Source organism: Aphanomyces invadans, assembly GCF_000520115.1.
Source record: "Aphanomyces invadans strain NJM9701 unplaced genomic scaffold supercont1.17, whole genome shotgun sequence".
NCBI lineage: Eukaryota > Oomycota > Saprolegniomycetes > Saprolegniales > Verrucalvaceae > Aphanomyces > Aphanomyces invadans.
This window is the reverse complement of record NW_008580162.1, coordinates 595,985-614,025: the sequence shown is the minus strand read 5'-3', so window position 1 is coordinate 614,025 and position 18,041 is coordinate 595,985. Positions and strand designations below refer to the sequence as shown.

The window sequence follows — 18,041 nt, the reverse complement described above, 5'->3', positions numbered from 1 at the left end:
GGAATGCTTTGGGAGTGTCTCGTGACGCCCCAAGGCCTATTCAATGCCTCTGCGACTCCTAATCGCATGGTGACGGCTAAGTTCCTCCGCGACTTCGACCCGTCATATTTTGACGACATCTACATCCATCGTCGCGGTTCTGAAACCGAGTCTAACCTCGACGTTCACCGTCGGCATCTTCGTGCGGTCCTTACCGTCCTTCGTGAAAATGGCTTGTATGCCAACCACTCCAAAGGTTTATGTGGGGTCGACGAAATCCGTATACTAGGAGACCTCGGCGGCATTCGAGGTTGCCGGGCTGATCCCAACAATATCAAGACCATCGTCGACTGGTCAGTCCCCTCCTCGGTCACCGACCTTCGCCGGTGGCTCGGCGTGGCTACCCACCTCCACAAGTACTATCGTGGTTTTGCCGACATTGCGAAACCCCTCAATCGGTTGCTAGTCAAGGATACCCCATGGGTTTGGTCGAGCGACTGTCAGCCCGCTTTCGATGCCCTCAAATCCAGCATCAAGAACGCCTCTAGATGCGCACGATCTTCTTTTCGATCACATTCTCCCCAAACCCAGTTCGGCAGAGACAGTTCGATGCACCACAGTCGATCAAAATGCACACAGTAAGACATTCAACACACCGTCTTTGATCAACAAGGCGAAGTCTTCTTTTACGACTTTCCTCGATTCCTTCGGCAAGGCTTCAGCCTTGATTCCAACGTGGTGGCTTTCGAACACGATGTCTTCAACGAGTTCATCGTTTTCATCTCTTACTTCTACGTTGACGTGATGCTGATGACTTGTCGAAGGACTTCTTGAAACCTTCTTCCTCGGCTTGGACGTGCAATTGCGACTAATAGACCCATCTGACCACAGTTGTAGCATTTGATCGAGGCCATCCTTGCATGGTGTTCTCCACTTCGAGTCTGCACGATTTCCATGTCGTAAGACTCATCTTGAGTCATTTGAGGTGTGGGACGTTGCTTGTTGTCGCGCACACGCTCACGATGGTGATCACGCTCTCGGTTGCTCTTGACCCCACGCTGGCGGTCCGTTGCCATTGCGTGTCCTCCATAACCCAAGGAGAACGCATGAGCTCGCTCGTACTCGAGAGCCACTTGTATCGCGCTGGTTACATCCTTGCAGCGGCGATACTTCACTTCTTCGCGCGTCTTTACTCTCAATCCACGAGTAAACAGAGTGACCTTGTCCAATGGTGACATATCATAAATTTTGAGTGCGTATCCGTCGAAACTTCTCAACGTACTCCTGCAAATCCTTGCAGTTCTTCGTCAGCGAGTACAGACTGTCGCGCAGACGCTCTTGTAGGTCTTCAGGCTCGAACTCGTGACGTAAGATTTTAGACAGTTGGTCGAGTGCAGTGATCGCATCTTTACTCGCTTGGCGATCCTGGTACCAGGCAGCAGCTTGTCCACGAAAGTTAGCAACAACCATCACTAGGCAACGTTCCTCCATTTCCGGCGATTCGCGCCGATTCATGTTCTTGGCGTCGAAGAACGTGTTTACTAGGTGGGCGTATGGGCTAAAGCCCTCCGATAGTTTGCCATGGTACTTGGGCATACTTAGTCCCTCGACCTTCATTTCCATCCGACAAGGTGCATTCTTCAACTCCAGATGTTGTTGCATCAGCTCGTCGTGGGACTTCATATCCTTTGCTTGACTTTCCATAAGTACTTGAGCCGTTTGGGTTAATTGCGCAAAGGCTTGCTCCATAGTCAATCCTTGTTGTTGTGAAGTCCTATTTGAAAAGACTAAGTTGCTCAATTAATCTTAATTTAGAGCTGGTGTCTTGAGTTTACGCCGGCCAATTCCAATAACCTTGTCGAACTTGCGCGCCAAAATAGTCTTGACCTCCTTCAATAGTTGACGGCTTTGTCGGTTGAGCTTGAGGAATTGGTCTTGTTTCCCAATTAGGGTTGGTTTGAGATAGCGCTAAAAATTCGCTAAGGTTGATCGTTTGCACAATTAGTACGATAAAGTCGAGTCGCACTTTATTGGCTGTTTGAATCGCAACGGGCGTTGCCAAGAAATTCAAACGCGGCACGGACGCTTGTCTTGAATTTCCCTCAATTCGTCTTCTCGCAAATAAGACGCAACGCTTTGTATGCGTCACTACAAATTTGTGGTGAGAAGGTTGGTGGTCTGGGGTAGCCTGTAAAAGGGACTTACTATCCACGGGAGATATTTGACGTCCCATTAAGAGCTCACGACTAAATGTAGCGACAGTTCGAGGGCTTGGCGCGGGCACGGACACGGGTACGGGGCACGGAGCGTAGACGGTGGCAACCAAAAAGCGCTACCAAATGTAGACTGGAAGGTCTACTGGTGGCTTAAGTGCAAATGGAAAAGTGAATTTGGCGTTCAGGCTAGCTATATCATCTATCTACGTTCTCCTATAGAACATACAGTCTCTAGCATATGCATATCCTAGCACATCCTTCGACGGGACGCTTGATGTTCTAGGGGCTAGCCTCGTACCAATAAACTCCAGGTTTCCTGCCACGCGGCCCCCGCAGGGGCTGTCGAGGATGAGGGGCCGTCATTGGGCAAGATCCAGTTGCCTCTATTGGCCGCGAACATTTGGATCTGGGGGTTGCGGGTCTCCGCCAAGAATTCCGACAACCTCTGGATCGGCGTGCGACGGCCCATCCGAACTACAGATTGATGTTGTATCATTGTGCATCAGACTAGCTGGTTAGGTATCGGCCGAAAACATTGGAAGAGTAGACATCATAGCTCTTCAGGAACGTCCCACGAAGAATGACTTCGTGCTGCTCGTCTGTTGCGTCCCGCCTTCCGGGTCCCGTGTCGAATGAATGTAAGTTGAAAGTGATTGTATTACATGAAAAATTGTATTAACATGCAGAGCCCCCAAATTGGACATGTTAACATGTTAAGGTGTCGACAGCGCAACATTAGATGCACATCACATGAAAGCTCTCTCATGTCCAAGGATCACTCTCCCACCCATCCATCCAGGGTACCTCACACTATTGAACTGCCCAACACAATGCATTCTGAAATACCACTAATGTTAGCAATGGGCATCAGGAATTACTGATTTCCCCCCTCTAGCCGAACAGTTGTCCACGAACAAATATAACAGGCAATAAGTTCTTAGAGGTAATGAAAGTCAAGGATATCGTTCACTGCCAAATATTCACGAATTAGCAATCTCCATTTTCGACAATCTGCCACTGAATGTGGTAAGGTGGGCGACCGTGATGCCAGTTCGAGCCCAATAGTTCGTCACTGTGGACTGCGTCATAGACCGCCACGCTTCCTTGGTCCATCCCATTGCAACATCAAGAGGTACTTCAAATAACCGGTCTTGTCGACCGGCAACGACCTCGTTGATCAGCTCTAGGGCATTATTAAGCTGGCGGTGCTTGATCTTGGCCTTGAAAGCGGCGATGATTCCAGCGTCTTGAGGCTGCAGGTAGGCTGTCGTATTTGGTGGCAGCTTCTTGACACGGATGTTGGACAGGGGCATGGTCTCGAACACCAGGTGCAGCGGGGCATTGTCGACAAGCATCGGAAACCAAATGCTTGAGCTGCCCACAAGGCCAGGGCAGAGTAGGATACATTAGGCTCGCTTAAATGCTTCGCATATAACTCATGCTTCTCCACAAGAGTCATCCGCAACTTCATTTTGCTTAGCATGGCTCGTTTGAATTGCTGTACTGTACTCGCACGTGAATGCGTTCAAAAGTTCGAAAATCCCTCTGACATTCAATATTGTAAATTTATAGAAATCAACAAATTTGCCCCGTTCGGTTAGCGGTGGGAAATAAATCAGTACACCCAGGGAACCACAGCCCGTAAGTCTACACGTACTCGGATCCACATTCACGGCGTGATTTGGAGGAGGATGTACCTGCCCCTAGTATCGGTGAGTGCATGTGGGCAACATTAGTATTCGGATCCAGCCGTTGACTTGGCTGCGGGAAGGGATACACTCCAAGGACGTAAACAGTAAAATCGATTGACCAGACAGGTGCACTGTAGCGACCAAAGGACCTAACTAATGATGCCGCGACGTCGAGTGTGCGTGGTCTGTAGAAGTCGGCAGCTAGCCGCACCCGCATCCGCGACATGGCAGCTAGGCGCACCCGCACCCGCATCCGCGACACGGTCGCGTGAGTACTGCATAGCGATCTTTAGCTAGAACGATTTAACGATGACAATTGAATCACTTCCAAAATTCCTCTGCGCTATCAACTCCCTACATGCACCCTCCTCCAAATCACGCCGTGAATGTGGATCCGAGTACGTGTAGACTGACGGGCTGTGGTTCCCTGGGTGTAAAAATCCCTTGTTTCCTGTTGTCCCATGCATACAAGTTCGCTCAAGTATTCTGGAAAACTGTCGAGTATCACAGGGGAAGGATTTCCTTCGTCGGTTCCTGTAGACCGAAAGAAGAGGCATCAAGACGTGGTGGTGTCGGCGGGAGATGTCCAAAGAGGTCATTCCATCCATACGATATGACGTGGCTCGTCGATGAAAAAGGGGAAAAGATTCCCTGTCAACTAAACGTCTCGGACCAGAGAGACACGGCAGTGGAGATGACGTTCCCCGATACACGTGGGTATGCTGGCTGCGGTCAAGATGTCGATTTCAAATTAGTTACAGTCCACCACTAGCCACAACACACAATAATGTGCTGGCGTTCTGCCACGTCGACAACACTGTTGCACGGTTGTAAAGAACGTCGGATGTTGGAAGTGGTGTGCGACAATCCAACGGCCCGTTGATTGCCACAGACTTCCCGCACGTTGGCCGATTCATTCTGTCGTTGGCGTCGTCACTGTGCTTTCGTCGACTTCGACTCCTTCGTCGGCACAGGCACTGCGACGACATGGACTCGCAAGCCATTCAATTTGGAATGATGAACTCGTTGCGCACGGGCAACGTGATTCTGGACACTCTCATCTGCCTCTTGATCCCGATCGTGTTTAAGACCATATTTGACTCGTCTGACCAACTCACGACCATGTTTGCTAACCTCTGGAACGGCTTTCACCGCCAGGGCGACGAGGTCGTGCGCCGCATCGACCGCAAGACGCACTTCAACAATTGGGGCAAAGTCGACGACTCTGACGAGCACAACCACATCCTTCAGAAAGCCATTTCGATCTACCTGAGCGACCACTTGGACATGACCACAAAATCGGGCCGATACGAACTCCTCGACAACCTCAACTCTCCAGGGGACGAAAACGCGGACGCAGCTGAATGTGAGGACGATCCATGCGACGACGACTTTTTCGATGAGAATAAATGCATCGAGCTGCAGCGATTCAAAATCGGAACGCTTCCCCCACTCAACCAATGGATCAAGATCGAGCCCGACCTCGAATTTTACCACGAAGTCATCAACAGAGAGAGCATTGGCGGTAGCCGTAACAACGGGGACAATGCCAATTACCTCAAGGAAAAGAAGATCACGTTTATCCTTCGATCGAGTGCCGCGGACGCGACCCAGCGCATCGACAGCTTTGTCAATCGCGCGTTCCAAAGCTACCAGAACGCTATAGTGGCCAAGCACAAGAAAGACAAGACCCGGTACATGTACATGGCGACGACCCACGAGTCGTCGAGGCTTGGCAAGTCGTCGGCTGCGGCGGTCGCCAAGTACAAGCGGTACGGGCTCAGCGACGACAAAACATTCAATAGCTTGTTCTTTGACGAGAAGCCCAAGCTCCTGTCGCTCCTGGATAACTTTATGACGAAGAGCGGCAAGTTTGGCGTCAAGGGGTTTCCGTACAAGATGGGGCTGCTCCTGCATGGCCCCCCTGGGACCGGCAAGACAAGCTTGATCAAGGCCGTCGCGCAATACACCAAGCGCCACATCGTGAACGTGTCGCTGAGCAAGATCAAGACGAACCAAGAACTGATGGACATGATGTTCGACCTCAAGTTTCGTCTGGACGGCGAGGATTTACCGGTCAAGCTCCGCTTCGACCAGATTGTGTTTGTCATGGAGGATGTCGATTGTGCGTCCAGCGTGGTCTTGGTGCGGAAGTCCAAGGGCGACAAGTCGTCGCGGCCGCGCCGCCGCAAGCCCTGTCCGTCGCTGTCGCCTGCGGGAGAGCCTGACGAAGAAGTGGGCACGGAGGAGGTCGAAGAATGCGCACAAGATGACGACGGTGCAGACGATGCACTCGACGAAGCAAGCGACTCCCCGCGCCGCCGTCGAAATCGCTGCGATGTGGACGACAGCGAGAGTTCAAACGGCGACAGCAGCGACCTGGAGAATGTTTTAGCTATAGGGCCCAAGAATGTCGCGAGCAACCGCATGTCGGGGTGGGGTCCCAAGGACAAACTCAACTTGAGCGGGCTTTTGAACGTCCTGGACGGCGTCGTGGACAGTCCCGGCCGCATCCTCATCATGACGACCAACCATCCGGAGAAACTCGACCCCGCTTTGATTCGCCCCGGCCGTGTCAACAAGAAGGTCGAGCTCGGCCCGATCAATGGCCGCCAAACGCAAGCTATGATCGAACACTACTTTGCCACAGCGCTGTCGCAAGCGCAACGAAATGCTGTCGCCCGCGTGATTGCCAACGCCAGCAACTCGTTCTCACCAGCCCAAATCGAACAACTCTGCGCAGAGCACTACGACATTGACGACATGCTGACCGAACTCGCCGTCGCAGTCGCGTGCTGATGGTGGTTGAGAGCATGACCGCGGCTAGCTGCATGGATATCAAACGTTCTAGTTTAGAATGTAATCGTTGTATTGGCATGATTGAATCAAGGTAAGCACACCTGTTCGACGTCAAGTCAACGAGGCGCGATGGACTCGATGCCCCAGGAAGAGATTGGAGGTGCCTGGCACGGCGCATCGAGCTGTCGGTATCATGGGATGCCGTGAGGGGGAATGACTCGCTGCAAGTACAGGAGTGGGGGCGACCAACTTTGTGATGACTCGTAGTCTTGTAGCCTTGCTTGGCATCTCAGTATCACCGTCCAAAGTCGCCCCGCATCATTGCTTCCCCAGCGCCAGCCACCATCAAGTCGATGCAGAAACGGATCCACATGTACACGTGTCGCAGGAAAGTGGCGCGTCACTTGGACGCAGCGGGGATCGGAGCAATGGAATGAGTCATCTCCATTAACTACCCATCCAAGCCATGTCATTCCCATGCACGATGGTCATGGTGACGACGTGATCGACGTGGAAGTCGGCAGCGACAACAAATGCAATGAGTGCGGGGACGGGCTGTGTTGGGGAGCGTGTCCGCAGCGTCATTGTGTTCACCATGCCCGAGTTGGAGATCGGTGCGGTCTCCCGCCTGGTGAAGGCGGTCACGGCCCATGTAGAGAACGTCAACTCGTCGTAGAGACCCGTCATGTAGACAACGACCGAATCGCGGCGGAAACGACAATGAACCAGCGGCGGCGAAATATCGATTTTGTGAGCTGCGTGGAACATTTTGATACGAATCCGCCAAAACAGGACAGCAACTTGCGACAGCACGGTCGGCGTATCGACGTTGCATGCAGCCCCTGTCACGAGGAACGCGGCTGCGACGGGCGTGAACCACATCAAACCGTTGAGCATAGCCATTTTGGAGCTCGCGGAGCACATGCAGGACAAAGTTGCCTTACCTGTCGGCGGCCAACGTGGCCTCCACCGCGTCCAGTGGAATCGAAAACACCTCGGTACGCTGGAGCGAACTCGCTGAAAGCGTGGTGAAAGTATTGTCCGGGACGACGAGATCAGCGATCGCGACGAGCTGGTCAACGGACGTGTGGTTTGAACTTTGGTCGTGGTGGCCAAGGAATCGGCAGCCATCGTGTGGTTGATGGCGAGGAAGGTCGTGGCCGTAGCGTCCACACACGCGATGGACGCGTTCGCCGTGGACATCGCGACGTACTCCCCGTTTGAAAAATTGCAAAGTCAGTTAAACGGCACTGCCGTAGGGGCTGCCGTCAGAGCGAGGCCCGGGACCGATGGCAGCGTGAAGCTCGAATGAAACACAATTGTCAAGAGCAACCCCTTCCACCATTGAGAGAAAACGCGACATGCACGAAAGGCGCTAACGTGCGCCACCGTCGAAGGAACGAGTGGCGACTGTCTCGGCGACCACGAGTGGGAGAATGCAACGAACGATTGGCACGATGAGGCAGCGCCACGTGCGAACGAACAAATCCCCCGGGAGCATGACGAGCGATTGGTATGCCGCCCCGACGTTTTGGCAATAGAAGAGGAAGCAAGGTTGACGCCGACGGCGGTCCCAATGACGAGCGAAAGCACATGGCATCGAGGGAGGTCGGATTAAAATCTGGCGGCGGGTGCACGGGCGGGGCCGGGTGCTGCTTCGGTTCCACGAACAGCCCCTAGTCGTTGGTCGGTCTTTGGGGCTAGAACTTGGCAACGTCGTGGAAGGGATCAGTATCGGCCGGCCGGAGACTGCTCTCGTGGTCTCTGTAGAGATAAGCGTTGCTGCTGGTGCCGTTGCCGCTCCCAGACGCAGTTGGTTCGCGACCTGGATGTCCTGGTTTTGAGTCGGGGCCGGGTGAGAGATACGCCATGGCAATGGCGTAGTTTCCCGTCGGAAAGGGTGCGAGATCTTGTCGCGCTGCCCCTTGGTGCCGTATAGGTCGACGAATAATGCACTCCGTCGACCGAATCGTCGCAGTTTCATCCTGAGCACTTTATCTAACAACCAAGCTGCGTGCATACCGAGCCCGAAATGCTGTTGCCGATTCACATGATGGGTGGCAGAGCGGCGAACCAGGACAGCTCCATACACACGCACCGTGAAGATGCCATGCATGAGCCAAACCTGCATCTGAGTCGACATGATAGGGCTAGACGGAGTGGCGCCCAATGCGCTTGAATGACTGCGGAAGCTGTGCGTCAAACGAATGTGGCATGCTGCTTCCAACAACCCAAGAGACCTGATCGGTGACGAGATATCCGACGTTGTGAACAACCTACGGGGGAATCGAAGCAAGGGCGACGTGGCCGAAGGAAACAGAGCCTTGTGCGAGTGAAGCGTACTTTAGGTTTGTGAATCGCCGCTGTGGCCGTGCGCGGAAAGAGACACGTGACTCGAGTGCGGACGAGATGATGTGTTGGTTAGTTTAAAATCGCAACGTCCAAGAAGTCGCCGTTCTGGAATCCGATCGCCGCGAGGGTTTTGTCTTCATCGGGCGATTTGCGACTTGTGTTGACAATCCCAGCCTTCTTGACCACAAATTTCCCGCGACTGTCGATGTACACGAGCGAGATGGCAAGGCGATTGTGCTTTCGCGCGTCGTCGTTGCCATCTTGTACGAGTTCCGCGATCTCGCGCAAAGTCGCGTCCGGCCACGTGTAAACGTGGAGTTCGTTCGCCAGCGACTTTGTGTGCATGTTTTGGTACGCTTCCGGTCTACAACGACGTCAGCAACCGGACCCCTCGGTGGCATGGACTCACCGGTTGTGAGACGAATTGCAAAAGACTCGAACCAAGACAGGGCATGTGGAGTCGCGGTCGATTACAGTCGTTGCCACCGCAGCAGGCTTGGCGCCCCCGCCTCGCTCTTGTCCGGCCGACCCCGGCCGGTCATCGTGCACTCGTTCCACCACACGCATCTCCGTTCTCGGTATCTAAAACCCACAGTAAGCCGACATATTTTTGCAAATTTCTTTTGAAAGTTTCATGGATTTTTTTTCCTGTTTGCAATGCCTATATAGAAAAGGAATATCAAAACAAATTGTGTATTTCCATTGAAAACAATGGGAATTTTTCTTATATCGAATGAAAACCTTTCACACTATACTTTCAACTATGTATCATTCGAATGACTTTCGAAAATACTTCGAAATATTGGCCAATATGACATATTTTCGTCAACTGGAGCCGAGTACGTCCTCGTCCGTCGAGTAGGCACCGATGCGGTGGTGCCGCCGTCCTTTACGCTGCGGCGGTGTGCTCCAACGCCACACGTGCACTTCTCATGATTCGCTTCAAGTGGTTGCTGTGCGCTAGCATCGCTTTCATCCTCGTCGACGGACAGAGCACCGAGACTCCCAAGAGCTGCTGTGCAACTTGCTTGGACACGATCACCAAGTTCCATTACGACCCCACGAAATGGTCCGAGTGCGTCAAGGAGACCGCGTGTTGTTTCTGTAGCTCGCCAGACCCCGGGTCGCCGACGTTTGACCCAGTGCCGCCTCTCGTCCGCAACGTCCCGCAGCTCAAGCAAGGCGAGATGCTTCAGTTCGCATGGCCGGGGGTGCTCAACGTAACGTACGTATTCCAGCAAGGAAACAAGACTGCCCTTCCCAAACTTAAGGATCCCTTCATGAAGCACGACGGGGACATCTTTTTTGCATGTTTTGACTCCGTCGGTACGCTCTACTTCCGCGGGTGGTCCAAGGACCCATGCATGAGCGCCTCGTCGGAGAAAGTGGTGCGAATCGTCGCCAGCAATAACCCCGAGGCGTCCTGCAGCTCATCGACGACCCCTGCTCCGACGAAACGGGGTGCATGCAACTTACAGCGCGCTGCACTCCGAGCAAACGGAGATTGTGTCTGTTCGTGGCTAGAATTCTCGAACCCACCAGACTGCACTGACCCGTCCATCTACAAGATTGGCGCGATTGCGACCAGCGCAACGGCGGGGTTGGTTGCAGTTTTATCTGCGCTTTTCAAATGCTGGAAGAAACAGCGTCGGCGAAAGCAAACTGACGTCGGAGCCGCTCGTGCTGAGAAGGACGAGAGCTCCGGCGACGTGTCAGTGACGACCTCGAGTTATGCTGTCGACCGTGCCAACTACACGAGCCATCATCGGACCCTCGCTCCGACGTAATGCAAATTCGCCAATAGAGTCGTCGACAGTGCCCGCTTGCTTTCCACGCATGGCTCGCCCCCCATGGACACGCCGCCACCCTCGACGCCACCCGCCCCAAAATGATAGTGCTGCTGACCATCCACATTGAAAATCAGCGGCGATTGGTGCAACATGAACACATGGCAGGACAACACCACTGAGCCTCACAGCTGTGGTCTGCGCATGGGGCTCGCAGAAGCTGCTACTACCGTCGGTGGCACTTGGCATCGCTCGAGTCGGTACGTATACATCAGCAGGTGGCCTGCACGCCATCATGTGAACTCGCGCGTGTCACGATGAAAACGGCCTGGGGAGTCGACCTGTGTTGTCAGCATTCCCTGCACCTCTCGCAATCACGTGATAGATGAGTTGGACTGGAACATTCGAGCGCCGCGGTTGGACGACAGAGTGGGTACAACATCATGCTATCCAAGATTCAGGGGTAGTCTCTACTGAAATGAGCGTGCCAATCGAAGCTGGCTGTGGAAACTTCGACGTCGTTGCCAGTGCATGGCGGTTGTGGACGCATTGTGCATCGATTGACCCAGCTTCTGGCTTTCGAACCGCGGACAAAGCGCGTCGGAAGCGCCATCGCCGACGCCACACCCGCCTGTGGTCGACTGTGCGTTGGAGCCGCATGGAATGGTGGAGGTTCGGCCAAACCTGTGAGAATGCATACCACGCATCGAGATTCGGGGGCTGGAATTCAACGATTTTTTATTTATACCTTCCATTTTGTATGACAGCACGAGAAAACGTAAAAAAACAGTACGACCAGTGGGAGATGAATCTGGGAGCAACTGCGCACGTTCTCATACTGGGTCACACCACTGACTTGACACTAAGTCGATTCACGTCAACGGCGAAGGCAGCGCCGACCGACGACGTCCGCATCGAATCTCTCGGAATCTTCATTGCCCTTTCGTAGGTACGTCGAGCACAGGAACTCGCAATAGACCGCGCTTGCTCGTGGCTGGCCCTGACGGAGTCTCAACCTCGTCCATCTATAGGCACCATCACTATTCCGGCCGTCCTTCCGTTGCCCTCACACCGCGGACCGCTTGCCGTGGTACACATGTCCAAACCAGGAAGTCTTGCATCTAAACTGCCCAGCGCAACGTCGATTCTCCCACCATCCCACCAGAAAACTCCCGCCAGCAAGAGCAGTAACAACCACACGACCGAAGTGACGAGCGCCGAATCCGGCATTTCCGACACGTCCCAGCCTGGCGGCGGCGGCGGTGGTGGCGGAACTAGCAGCACAGGCCGCAAGTACGAGCGACGCACCAAACGATTCATTTGGCCCGACGAACTCCATCGGCTCTTTGTCGCGGCTGTGTTCGATGTCGGGCTCAAAAACGCGTCACCCAAAGCGCTTTTGGCGCTGATGGGAAACCCCGCGTGCATGAATGGCCTCACCACGGAGCACCTCAAGTCGCATCTTCAGAAATACCGCCTCAATTACGACCGGTCCCGCGTCGAGTTTCTCAAATATTTCGACGAAAGCGTGTCGGAATCGACAAAGCAACAAAAACGAAAGGGCAGGGTCGTGGTACGCATCGAGATCGTTCCCACAACCTCACGTGACTTCATGTAGCCGCAAGGCGCCGTCGCATCGCTCTTCCCCATCATGCCCAAGCGAAAGCGATCGCTCGACGACATGGAAGAAGCATCGTCGGACGACGACGACGTCCATCCGGACGAAAAGGTCGCCAAGGTTGTCGCCGCCGCATCGAGCATTTCACGGCAGCTAGATGTGCAGTCCAAGACACTGAAGATGCAAGCGCAATTTCAAGAAGAAATCCAGCAGCAACTATACGAGCAAGCATTGCTTCAGCGCCAGCTGCAGGTGGGTCTCTCTATGCACCTGATCTGCCGCGCCTCTTGGCGGCTAACACGATCAATTTCGGTCGTAGGAGCGACTCGCCGAAGTGACGGTCCACAAAGGCACTAGCCCCCACCACCACTTGCCCCACCCGATCTCAGCGCTGTCCACTTCCACGGAGGCCCTTGCACGGACTTCGACGGCATTCCATACCCCAACAGCACCAGCAGCGACAAGCGCATTTCACACAGTCACGCGATCCAATAACGCGTCGTCTGTGAACAACCCCCTTCAAGAGCAGCTCAACCAGTTGGCTCAACTCGGCGAAGACACAACCAAAGACAGAGCCATGTCGTGGTCATTCCCGTTGATACCGGCCCCCAGTGGCGGCGGCGCCGCGTTCATATCACCGTCGATGCATCCAGGAGTCGACCCGTCGCCGTCCACGAGTGGGTTTTCCTTGGGTCCGTCGCAACACCAGTCTGCCGGAGGAAGCGGGGCGTCGTCCCAACTGCACGCGCCGCACATTCAAATGCAAATGACCATGCAGCAGCAGATGCGGCTGCATCAGCACATGTTGCAGCGCAAGGTGGAGGTGTCACAGCAGAGCAGCACGGGCTCAACGGGGCCGACCGGTAGCTCGAGCAACAACTCCACCAACAACTCTGCCTCCGTCACAGAGACTGCGAGTGGTGCAATGGCGCCGACGTCGACCCCACCCCTTCCAGCGACCTCCTCCATTGCTCCGCTGGGAAGGGAGCCACTGAGTTTCCGGAGCCAGTTGAACGCAGACTGGACAGACCACAAGGAAGACGACCATGGCGGCGGTGGCGGCGTCGAACCCGTCAGCATGTCGGAAGGGTTCGCATGGGACCTCGACGACGACATGAACGATGATTTATTCGGCTTTTTGAAGTAACGATAGTAGTTGTAGGCGTGCAGTAGTCCAACCTTAATTTTAATTGCCTCGGAGAATTCTCGCTAGGCATGGAATGCGCCATGGGGCGCAGGCGTGGACGGAATGCATGGTGGCCAGGAGTCGCCACCGTCTACTTGATGCTGACCAAGCGGTGTTGGTGGGACCATCGCCCTCAAATGCTGCGCACCATGCTTTCGATCATTCGACTGCGAGACGCGATGTCAAGAGCGCTCCACACCAAGACGACTCCACCAGTGGATGCTGTCTCGCTTGTAGTTGGACAGCTCAATTCGTCGCAGTGTCAGCGATGCCTTCTCAACTGCGCCACGTTAGGCTAGCATGCCCAGCAGCTATCTTTGGCTGGTTTGTATACAGAGAATGCATGCCATGGATTGATTCAGATGTCGCCCTTCCTTGAGCAGTCGCAGGTCGGCCATCCGTGCCATTGTTGCACTGAGCCATCCCTGCAACCAGTGAAACAAACTCCATTCACAATCGCTGCGAGGAGGACCAGCGCCATGTTAAGACAATCTCACGAAGCTGAGGACTGCGACTGAGGGGAAGAATATTCATGTCCATCGGACTGCCTTTGTTTTGTGCACCGACGTTGATGGGAGAAGAAGATCTATGTGCCTTGGACGTCCGAGGATCACGTCAATCGAAAGGATAATGTCGTAGATTACGAGGTAATATAGGAATGAGGGTGGTAGAGTGGGGCAAACGTCTTATGACTGGGGGAAGCACGGGCAGGAGGGGTATCGGGATCCTCGTTGGTCCTCGATCCTGTGCTCTATGGACCCATGTCTTGATCTGTCGACTTGTTTTCGACGCCGCGGACGTACAGAACGTTGTTGCATCGAATGAGAACTTCACCGAGATGGCCCGTCTTGTTGCCATTCACGAATTCGTCTGTGTTGGCGAGCTGCAAGTTCATGTACGAGTCGACTGACACGAGGAAACCTTCGTACTCCATGCCCCACTTGAGCTTCACAACGACTGCTTTGCCAGTCAAACCAGCAAGAAATGGCTTGGGGTTTAAGATCAAGCCAGACTAGTCACGTACACGATGAGACAACTTCATGCCGCGACACACGCGCATGCCCACCGCCTACCATGACAATTCCAATGCGATCGAGGACGCTTGTGGTGCCTGCCCTCAATCACCAGCAATGCACGGTCACTCGTTAGAAGAACACGATTCCAATCCTGCTTGTATCAAGGATTCCGTTTTACAGGTACCAAAAATATATATTTTCAAAAGAGTCCAAGTTTCTCAAATAATTTGTTTCTACAGGACACGTCGTCGAGCCCACAATCGCTTGCAACAGGACGACTCGATTTCAAGGTTTGGATCGAAAAATTTGACATGGAAATACACTGCCAAAACAAGAACGTCATTCGACTCGTGGAGCGCATCACGATGACCCACCCAAACCGTTGCACATTCAAGACACAATTGGCCATGCATGCACCATGGGTAGCCTTGAAGGACGCCGTTGACGGAGCAGCTCTGATGCGCGATTTGTCGCCTGCGCTCAATATTCTGACTTTGTCAATTGCCAATACATGACGCTTCTTGTGTCGTCCAACACCGCCATACAAATGCCAAGATCAATACCAAATTGCAACGGCCAATCAGAAGTGGGGAATGCAATTCACGTCGTCAATCGCAGGACGGTATCGACCGCCTGCGATCGTCCGAGCCGCTTCATTGCGTGTTGACCAAATGACCAGCGCAGTGCTCACGACGTTGACGTTGGTGTGTCCCTGGCTCTGCGCTTCGTCAGCTTCGTTGTCCATGGCAGGTGATGCTGACAACATGGCGTCACGTCTGCTAAAGGACAAAAGCAAGGCCCCTAAGAAGAAAAAGCCGACCAAGAAGCCGACCAAGAAGCAACATTCCACGAAACCGCATACCAAGAAACCTGCGACCACAACCAAATCGTCAAGGTCGTCGAAGGCTAACGCGAACAAAAGTGCCGGGGGTCTCCATTCCTCGCCAAGCTCGACCCCAGCGTTGACAACTATCGAACCATCGAAGGTCCCCCTGGTTGCAAATGCGAAAGCAGTTAGCTCAAATAACGCGGGAGCGGCGCCTCAGCTCAGTAGCGGCAAGGCGGACGACGGTATGAGCACTGGCACCTTGGCCGGCATCATCGCGGCCGCAGTCGGCGGCATTGCCTTGGTAGCGCTGGTAGCTCTGTTTGTCGTGCGCAGATCTCGAAAAGAAAAGCAACGCCGCATCAAATCCGTCCTCGAGAACGACTTCGAAGAGTTCGAAGATGCCGCCTCCCAACGACCTGCCTACCGCTCGACATTGTCCTCCAACGCCAAGTCGTACCCGAGCATTCACGACATGGAAGCTGCCCAACCACCAGAAGATGGTAGATGGGCGTCGGAGCTTGTTACAGAAGAGCTCCAGCGCAACCGCCGCCATTCGGACGTGTCCAAGTCTATGGTAAGCGTCAACGACACCATCTTGCTTCGGGGCGCCACCACAGATGCGAATGCATTATCGAGTCTCGTCGACATGGAATCGGACGAATCGGATTCGGACGAATCGGATGACGACGAAGTGGATTCGCCGCCGCCGCGGGGGTTGGCTGCGCCGAAGAAGACAGTCAAGGCCGCGTCCACCGAGTTTGAATTCGCCGAATTGACCGACGACGTTGAAGCAGGCGCGGCGAAATCGGCGTCGAAGGAGACCTGTCTATAACTGACAGCGAATATCTCAGCTATTATTACATCTTTGACATTCAGCTTTGACATTCAGGGACATTCTGAATGCCCCTCCTACATACAATACCTGCTGCTGTCTCTGAACTTGATTTCAGCAGCTCATCGAGATGACACCAACAACGAGTCTGGCCATCCTGTTCGCACCCCACTTCGCAGATGCCCACGATGTTGTCGCATTGCAGCGACGACGCCACATCAATTGCGACTGCTTCAGCACGGTCAAGCGCGCGATGCCAGTACCTGCGACAAGTTTTGCTACAGCGACCGCATCCACATCCTGTGTGAACTTGATCACGCGATCGGGTTTCACCTGTCCTTCGCCACGACAACTTTCTCATGGACGAGATTTGGCGCATGAGGGTGGAGAAGCAAGTCATCGCATATCTGGGATTGATAAACGTGCTGTGTCAACGAAATGCACGTCGTAGATGGAGGCTCGAGGGGTACTCGATATGAGGTGTGTTTGAGCCCGTGTTTCGTTCAGAATAGTCGTGGATGATGTAGAAAAGATGGACTGGCGCCGTTGAATTGTGTCGAAGGATCAAGCTCGGAGGTGATGCAACAGGTCAAGGTTGGTGGAAGTAGCAAAAAACATCGTTTAGCCGCCATCACGCTGGACGATGGAAACGTGAACTTGTCTAGTCCTTCTTTAGAGTCTTGGTTTCATTCTTCTTGGCGTATGCCTTCTTGCGCTGGACGTTCATGTGGGTGTACATGAAGGGCAAGCCAGGGGCGTACACGACGAGCGTCAACAGGACGATCACGTACAACGACACGGAGATATTGTGGGTGTTGGGCATTTGGATCGAGTACGCGCCCGTGGACAGGAAGGGAAGCGCCTTTACCATGCACGTCACTTCGCCCGTGACACCGCTGGGGTACAACACCATGAACAAATGGTAGCGGAGGAAGAACAACCAGTCAGGCACCTAGTCGTGCATGCGCGATGGAATGAGCGGGGTAGTGTTGGGCGACTGAAGGACGTACCGCTTCCAACAAGTTTAGAGCGTAGAAGGCGTAGCGCGGAACTTCCACGAGGGACCAGGATGCCACCATGAGGATGAATCCCCAGTGATAGCGGGAGTCTGGGCACAACACGTTGATCGCCCACACGAGAAATAATCGGGAGCTCACTACGTCGAGCATTGCAAGTCAACAAATCGTTCGCTTGTCGACGTTTGTAGTACCTTGCATGAGAGTGGAGCCGACAGGGGAGCGCACGAGCCCGAGCATGGCGTGCAAGACTTCAAACACAGCCATCGTCTGGACTACCTTCAACGGGGTATCAATCACACCCCACAGCTTGGCCGACGACAACGCAATGTCTTGGTCAGCATACACGAGCTGGAACGTCTGTCCGAGCACGTACGCCCAGCCGAGGCTGCTCGCGAGATTGAACAGGACGAGGTACGCAGTCTTGATCAGCGCCATGGAAATTTCCAAATGCTGCTGGTGATGTGGAGATGACGGGAGCCAATCACCGGTCGCGAATCGGATATGACGATTCCGGTTCGACGAATGACGATGGCCAATTTATTCCTTTGTTAAAATGTCAATTAAATACATTAAGTTAGTATGGAGTATTTTTGCAGATCGGGCTTGACGATTCCGATTCGACGAAAGACGATGGCCAATACTTCCTCTGTTTCACATTACTGGTGGCATTTCAAAATCGACTTTTTCCACATTACTGGTGGCATTTATTGTGATTGG

The 18,041-nt window shown here is 53.8% G+C and overlaps 8 protein-coding genes across 8 annotated transcripts; 4 read left to right on the top strand and 4 right to left on the bottom strand.

Annotated features, from left to right (window-relative positions):
- Positions 1 to 955: 955 nt before the first annotated feature.
- Positions 956 to 1,728, bottom strand: H310_08412 (hypothetical protein; the record flags this gene model as incomplete). Its single annotated transcript, XM_008874129.1, has 2 exons — positions 956 to 1,037; positions 1,262 to 1,728. The coding sequence occupies 2 exons, from the start codon at positions 1,726 to 1,728 to the stop codon at positions 956 to 958; spliced, it is 549 nt and encodes a 182-aa protein (XP_008872351.1).
- Positions 1,729 to 4,873: 3,145 nt separating this feature from the next.
- H310_08411 (hypothetical protein) lies at positions 4,874 to 6,685 on the top strand (the record flags this gene model as incomplete). Its single annotated transcript, XM_008874128.1, has 1 exon — positions 4,874 to 6,685. The coding sequence occupies one exon, from the start codon at positions 4,874 to 4,876 to the stop codon at positions 6,683 to 6,685; it is 1,812 nt and encodes a 603-aa protein (XP_008872350.1).
- Positions 6,686 to 8,929: 2,244 nt separating this feature from the next.
- On the bottom strand, positions 8,930 to 9,631 carry H310_08410 (hypothetical protein). Its single transcript, XM_008874127.1, has 2 exons — positions 9,447 to 9,631; positions 8,930 to 9,401 (listed from the first exon to the last, which is right to left on the bottom strand). The coding sequence occupies exons 1-2, from the start codon at positions 9,602 to 9,604 to the stop codon at positions 9,107 to 9,109; spliced, it is 453 nt and encodes a 150-aa protein (XP_008872349.1). The 5' UTR covers positions 9,605 to 9,631; the 3' UTR covers positions 8,930 to 9,106.
- A 235-nt stretch (positions 9,632 to 9,866) lies between these two features.
- Positions 9,867 to 10,858, top strand: H310_08409 (hypothetical protein). Its single transcript, XM_008874126.1, has one exon. It carries the CDS (start codon positions 9,970 to 9,972, stop codon positions 10,822 to 10,824), a length of 855 nt encoding a protein of 284 aa, XP_008872348.1. The 5' UTR covers positions 9,867 to 9,969; the 3' UTR covers positions 10,825 to 10,858.
- Positions 10,859 to 11,637: 779 nt separating this feature from the next.
- H310_08408 (hypothetical protein) lies at positions 11,638 to 13,689 on the top strand. Its single transcript, XM_008874125.1, has 4 exons — positions 11,638 to 11,773; positions 11,856 to 12,397; positions 12,443 to 12,694; positions 12,762 to 13,689. The coding sequence occupies exons 2-4, from the start codon at positions 11,921 to 11,923 to the stop codon at positions 13,587 to 13,589; spliced, it is 1,557 nt and encodes a 518-aa protein (XP_008872347.1). The 5' UTR covers positions 11,638 to 11,773; positions 11,856 to 11,920; the 3' UTR covers positions 13,590 to 13,689.
- A 558-nt stretch (positions 13,690 to 14,247) lies between these two features.
- Positions 14,248 to 14,780, bottom strand: H310_08407 (small nuclear ribonucleoprotein F). The gene is made up of 2 exons (XM_008874124.1): positions 14,702 to 14,780; positions 14,248 to 14,640 (listed from the first exon to the last, which is right to left on the bottom strand). Exons 1-2 carry the CDS (start codon positions 14,702 to 14,704, stop codon positions 14,380 to 14,382), a joined length of 264 nt encoding a protein of 87 aa, XP_008872346.1. The 5' UTR covers positions 14,705 to 14,780; the 3' UTR covers positions 14,248 to 14,379.
- Positions 14,781 to 15,219: 439 nt separating this feature from the next.
- H310_08406 (hypothetical protein) lies at positions 15,220 to 16,404 on the top strand. The gene has a single exon (XM_008874123.1). The coding sequence runs from the start codon at positions 15,238 to 15,240 to the stop codon at positions 16,303 to 16,305; it is 1,068 nt and encodes a 355-aa protein (XP_008872345.1). The 5' UTR covers positions 15,220 to 15,237; the 3' UTR covers positions 16,306 to 16,404.
- Positions 16,405 to 16,544: 140 nt separating this feature from the next.
- H310_08405 (hypothetical protein) lies at positions 16,545 to 17,766 on the bottom strand. The gene is made up of 3 exons (XM_008874122.1): positions 17,516 to 17,766; positions 17,316 to 17,461; positions 16,545 to 17,257 (listed from the first exon to the last, which is right to left on the bottom strand). Exons 1-3 carry the CDS (start codon positions 17,757 to 17,759, stop codon positions 16,967 to 16,969), a joined length of 681 nt encoding a protein of 226 aa, XP_008872344.1. The 5' UTR covers positions 17,760 to 17,766; the 3' UTR covers positions 16,545 to 16,966.
- Between the last annotated feature and the right edge of the window lie 275 nt (positions 17,767 to 18,041).

Excerpts from the sequence above, each read along its gene's own strand:
- H310_08405 (XM_008874122.1), bottom strand. The coding sequence starts at position 17,759 with ATGGCGCTGATCAAGACTGCGTACCTCGTCCTGTTCAATCTCGCGAGC. Across the intron at positions 17,462-17,515 it reads CGGCTCCACTCTCATGCAAG|TGAGCTCCCGATTATTTCTC; the intron begins GTACTACAAACG and ends TGCTCGACGTAG. Across the intron at positions 17,258-17,315 it reads CTCTAAACTTGTTGGAAGCG|GTGCCTGACTGGTTGTTCTT; the intron begins GTACGTCCTTCA and ends ATGCACGACTAG.
- H310_08408 (XM_008874125.1), top strand. The coding sequence starts at position 11,921 with ATGTCCAAACCAGGAAGTCTTGCATCTAAACTGCCCAGCGCAACGTCG. Across the intron at positions 12,398-12,442 it reads AACGAAAGGGCAGGGTCGTG|CCGCAAGGCGCCGTCGCATC; the intron begins GTACGCATCGAG and ends GACTTCATGTAG. Across the intron at positions 12,695-12,761 it reads TGCTTCAGCGCCAGCTGCAG|GAGCGACTCGCCGAAGTGAC; the intron begins GTGGGTCTCTCT and ends TTTCGGTCGTAG.
- H310_08406 (XM_008874123.1), top strand. The coding sequence starts at position 15,238 with ATGCAATTCACGTCGTCAATCGCAGGACGGTATCGACCGCCTGCGATC.
- H310_08409 (XM_008874126.1), top strand. The coding sequence starts at position 9,970 with ATGATTCGCTTCAAGTGGTTGCTGTGCGCTAGCATCGCTTTCATCCTC.
- H310_08410 (XM_008874127.1), bottom strand. The coding sequence starts at position 9,604 with ATGCGTGTGGTGGAACGAGTGCACGATGACCGGCCGGGGTCGGCCGGA. Across the intron at positions 9,402-9,446 it reads TGCAATTCGTCTCACAACCG|ACCGGAAGCGTACCAAAACA; the intron begins GTGAGTCCATGC and ends ACGTCGTTGTAG.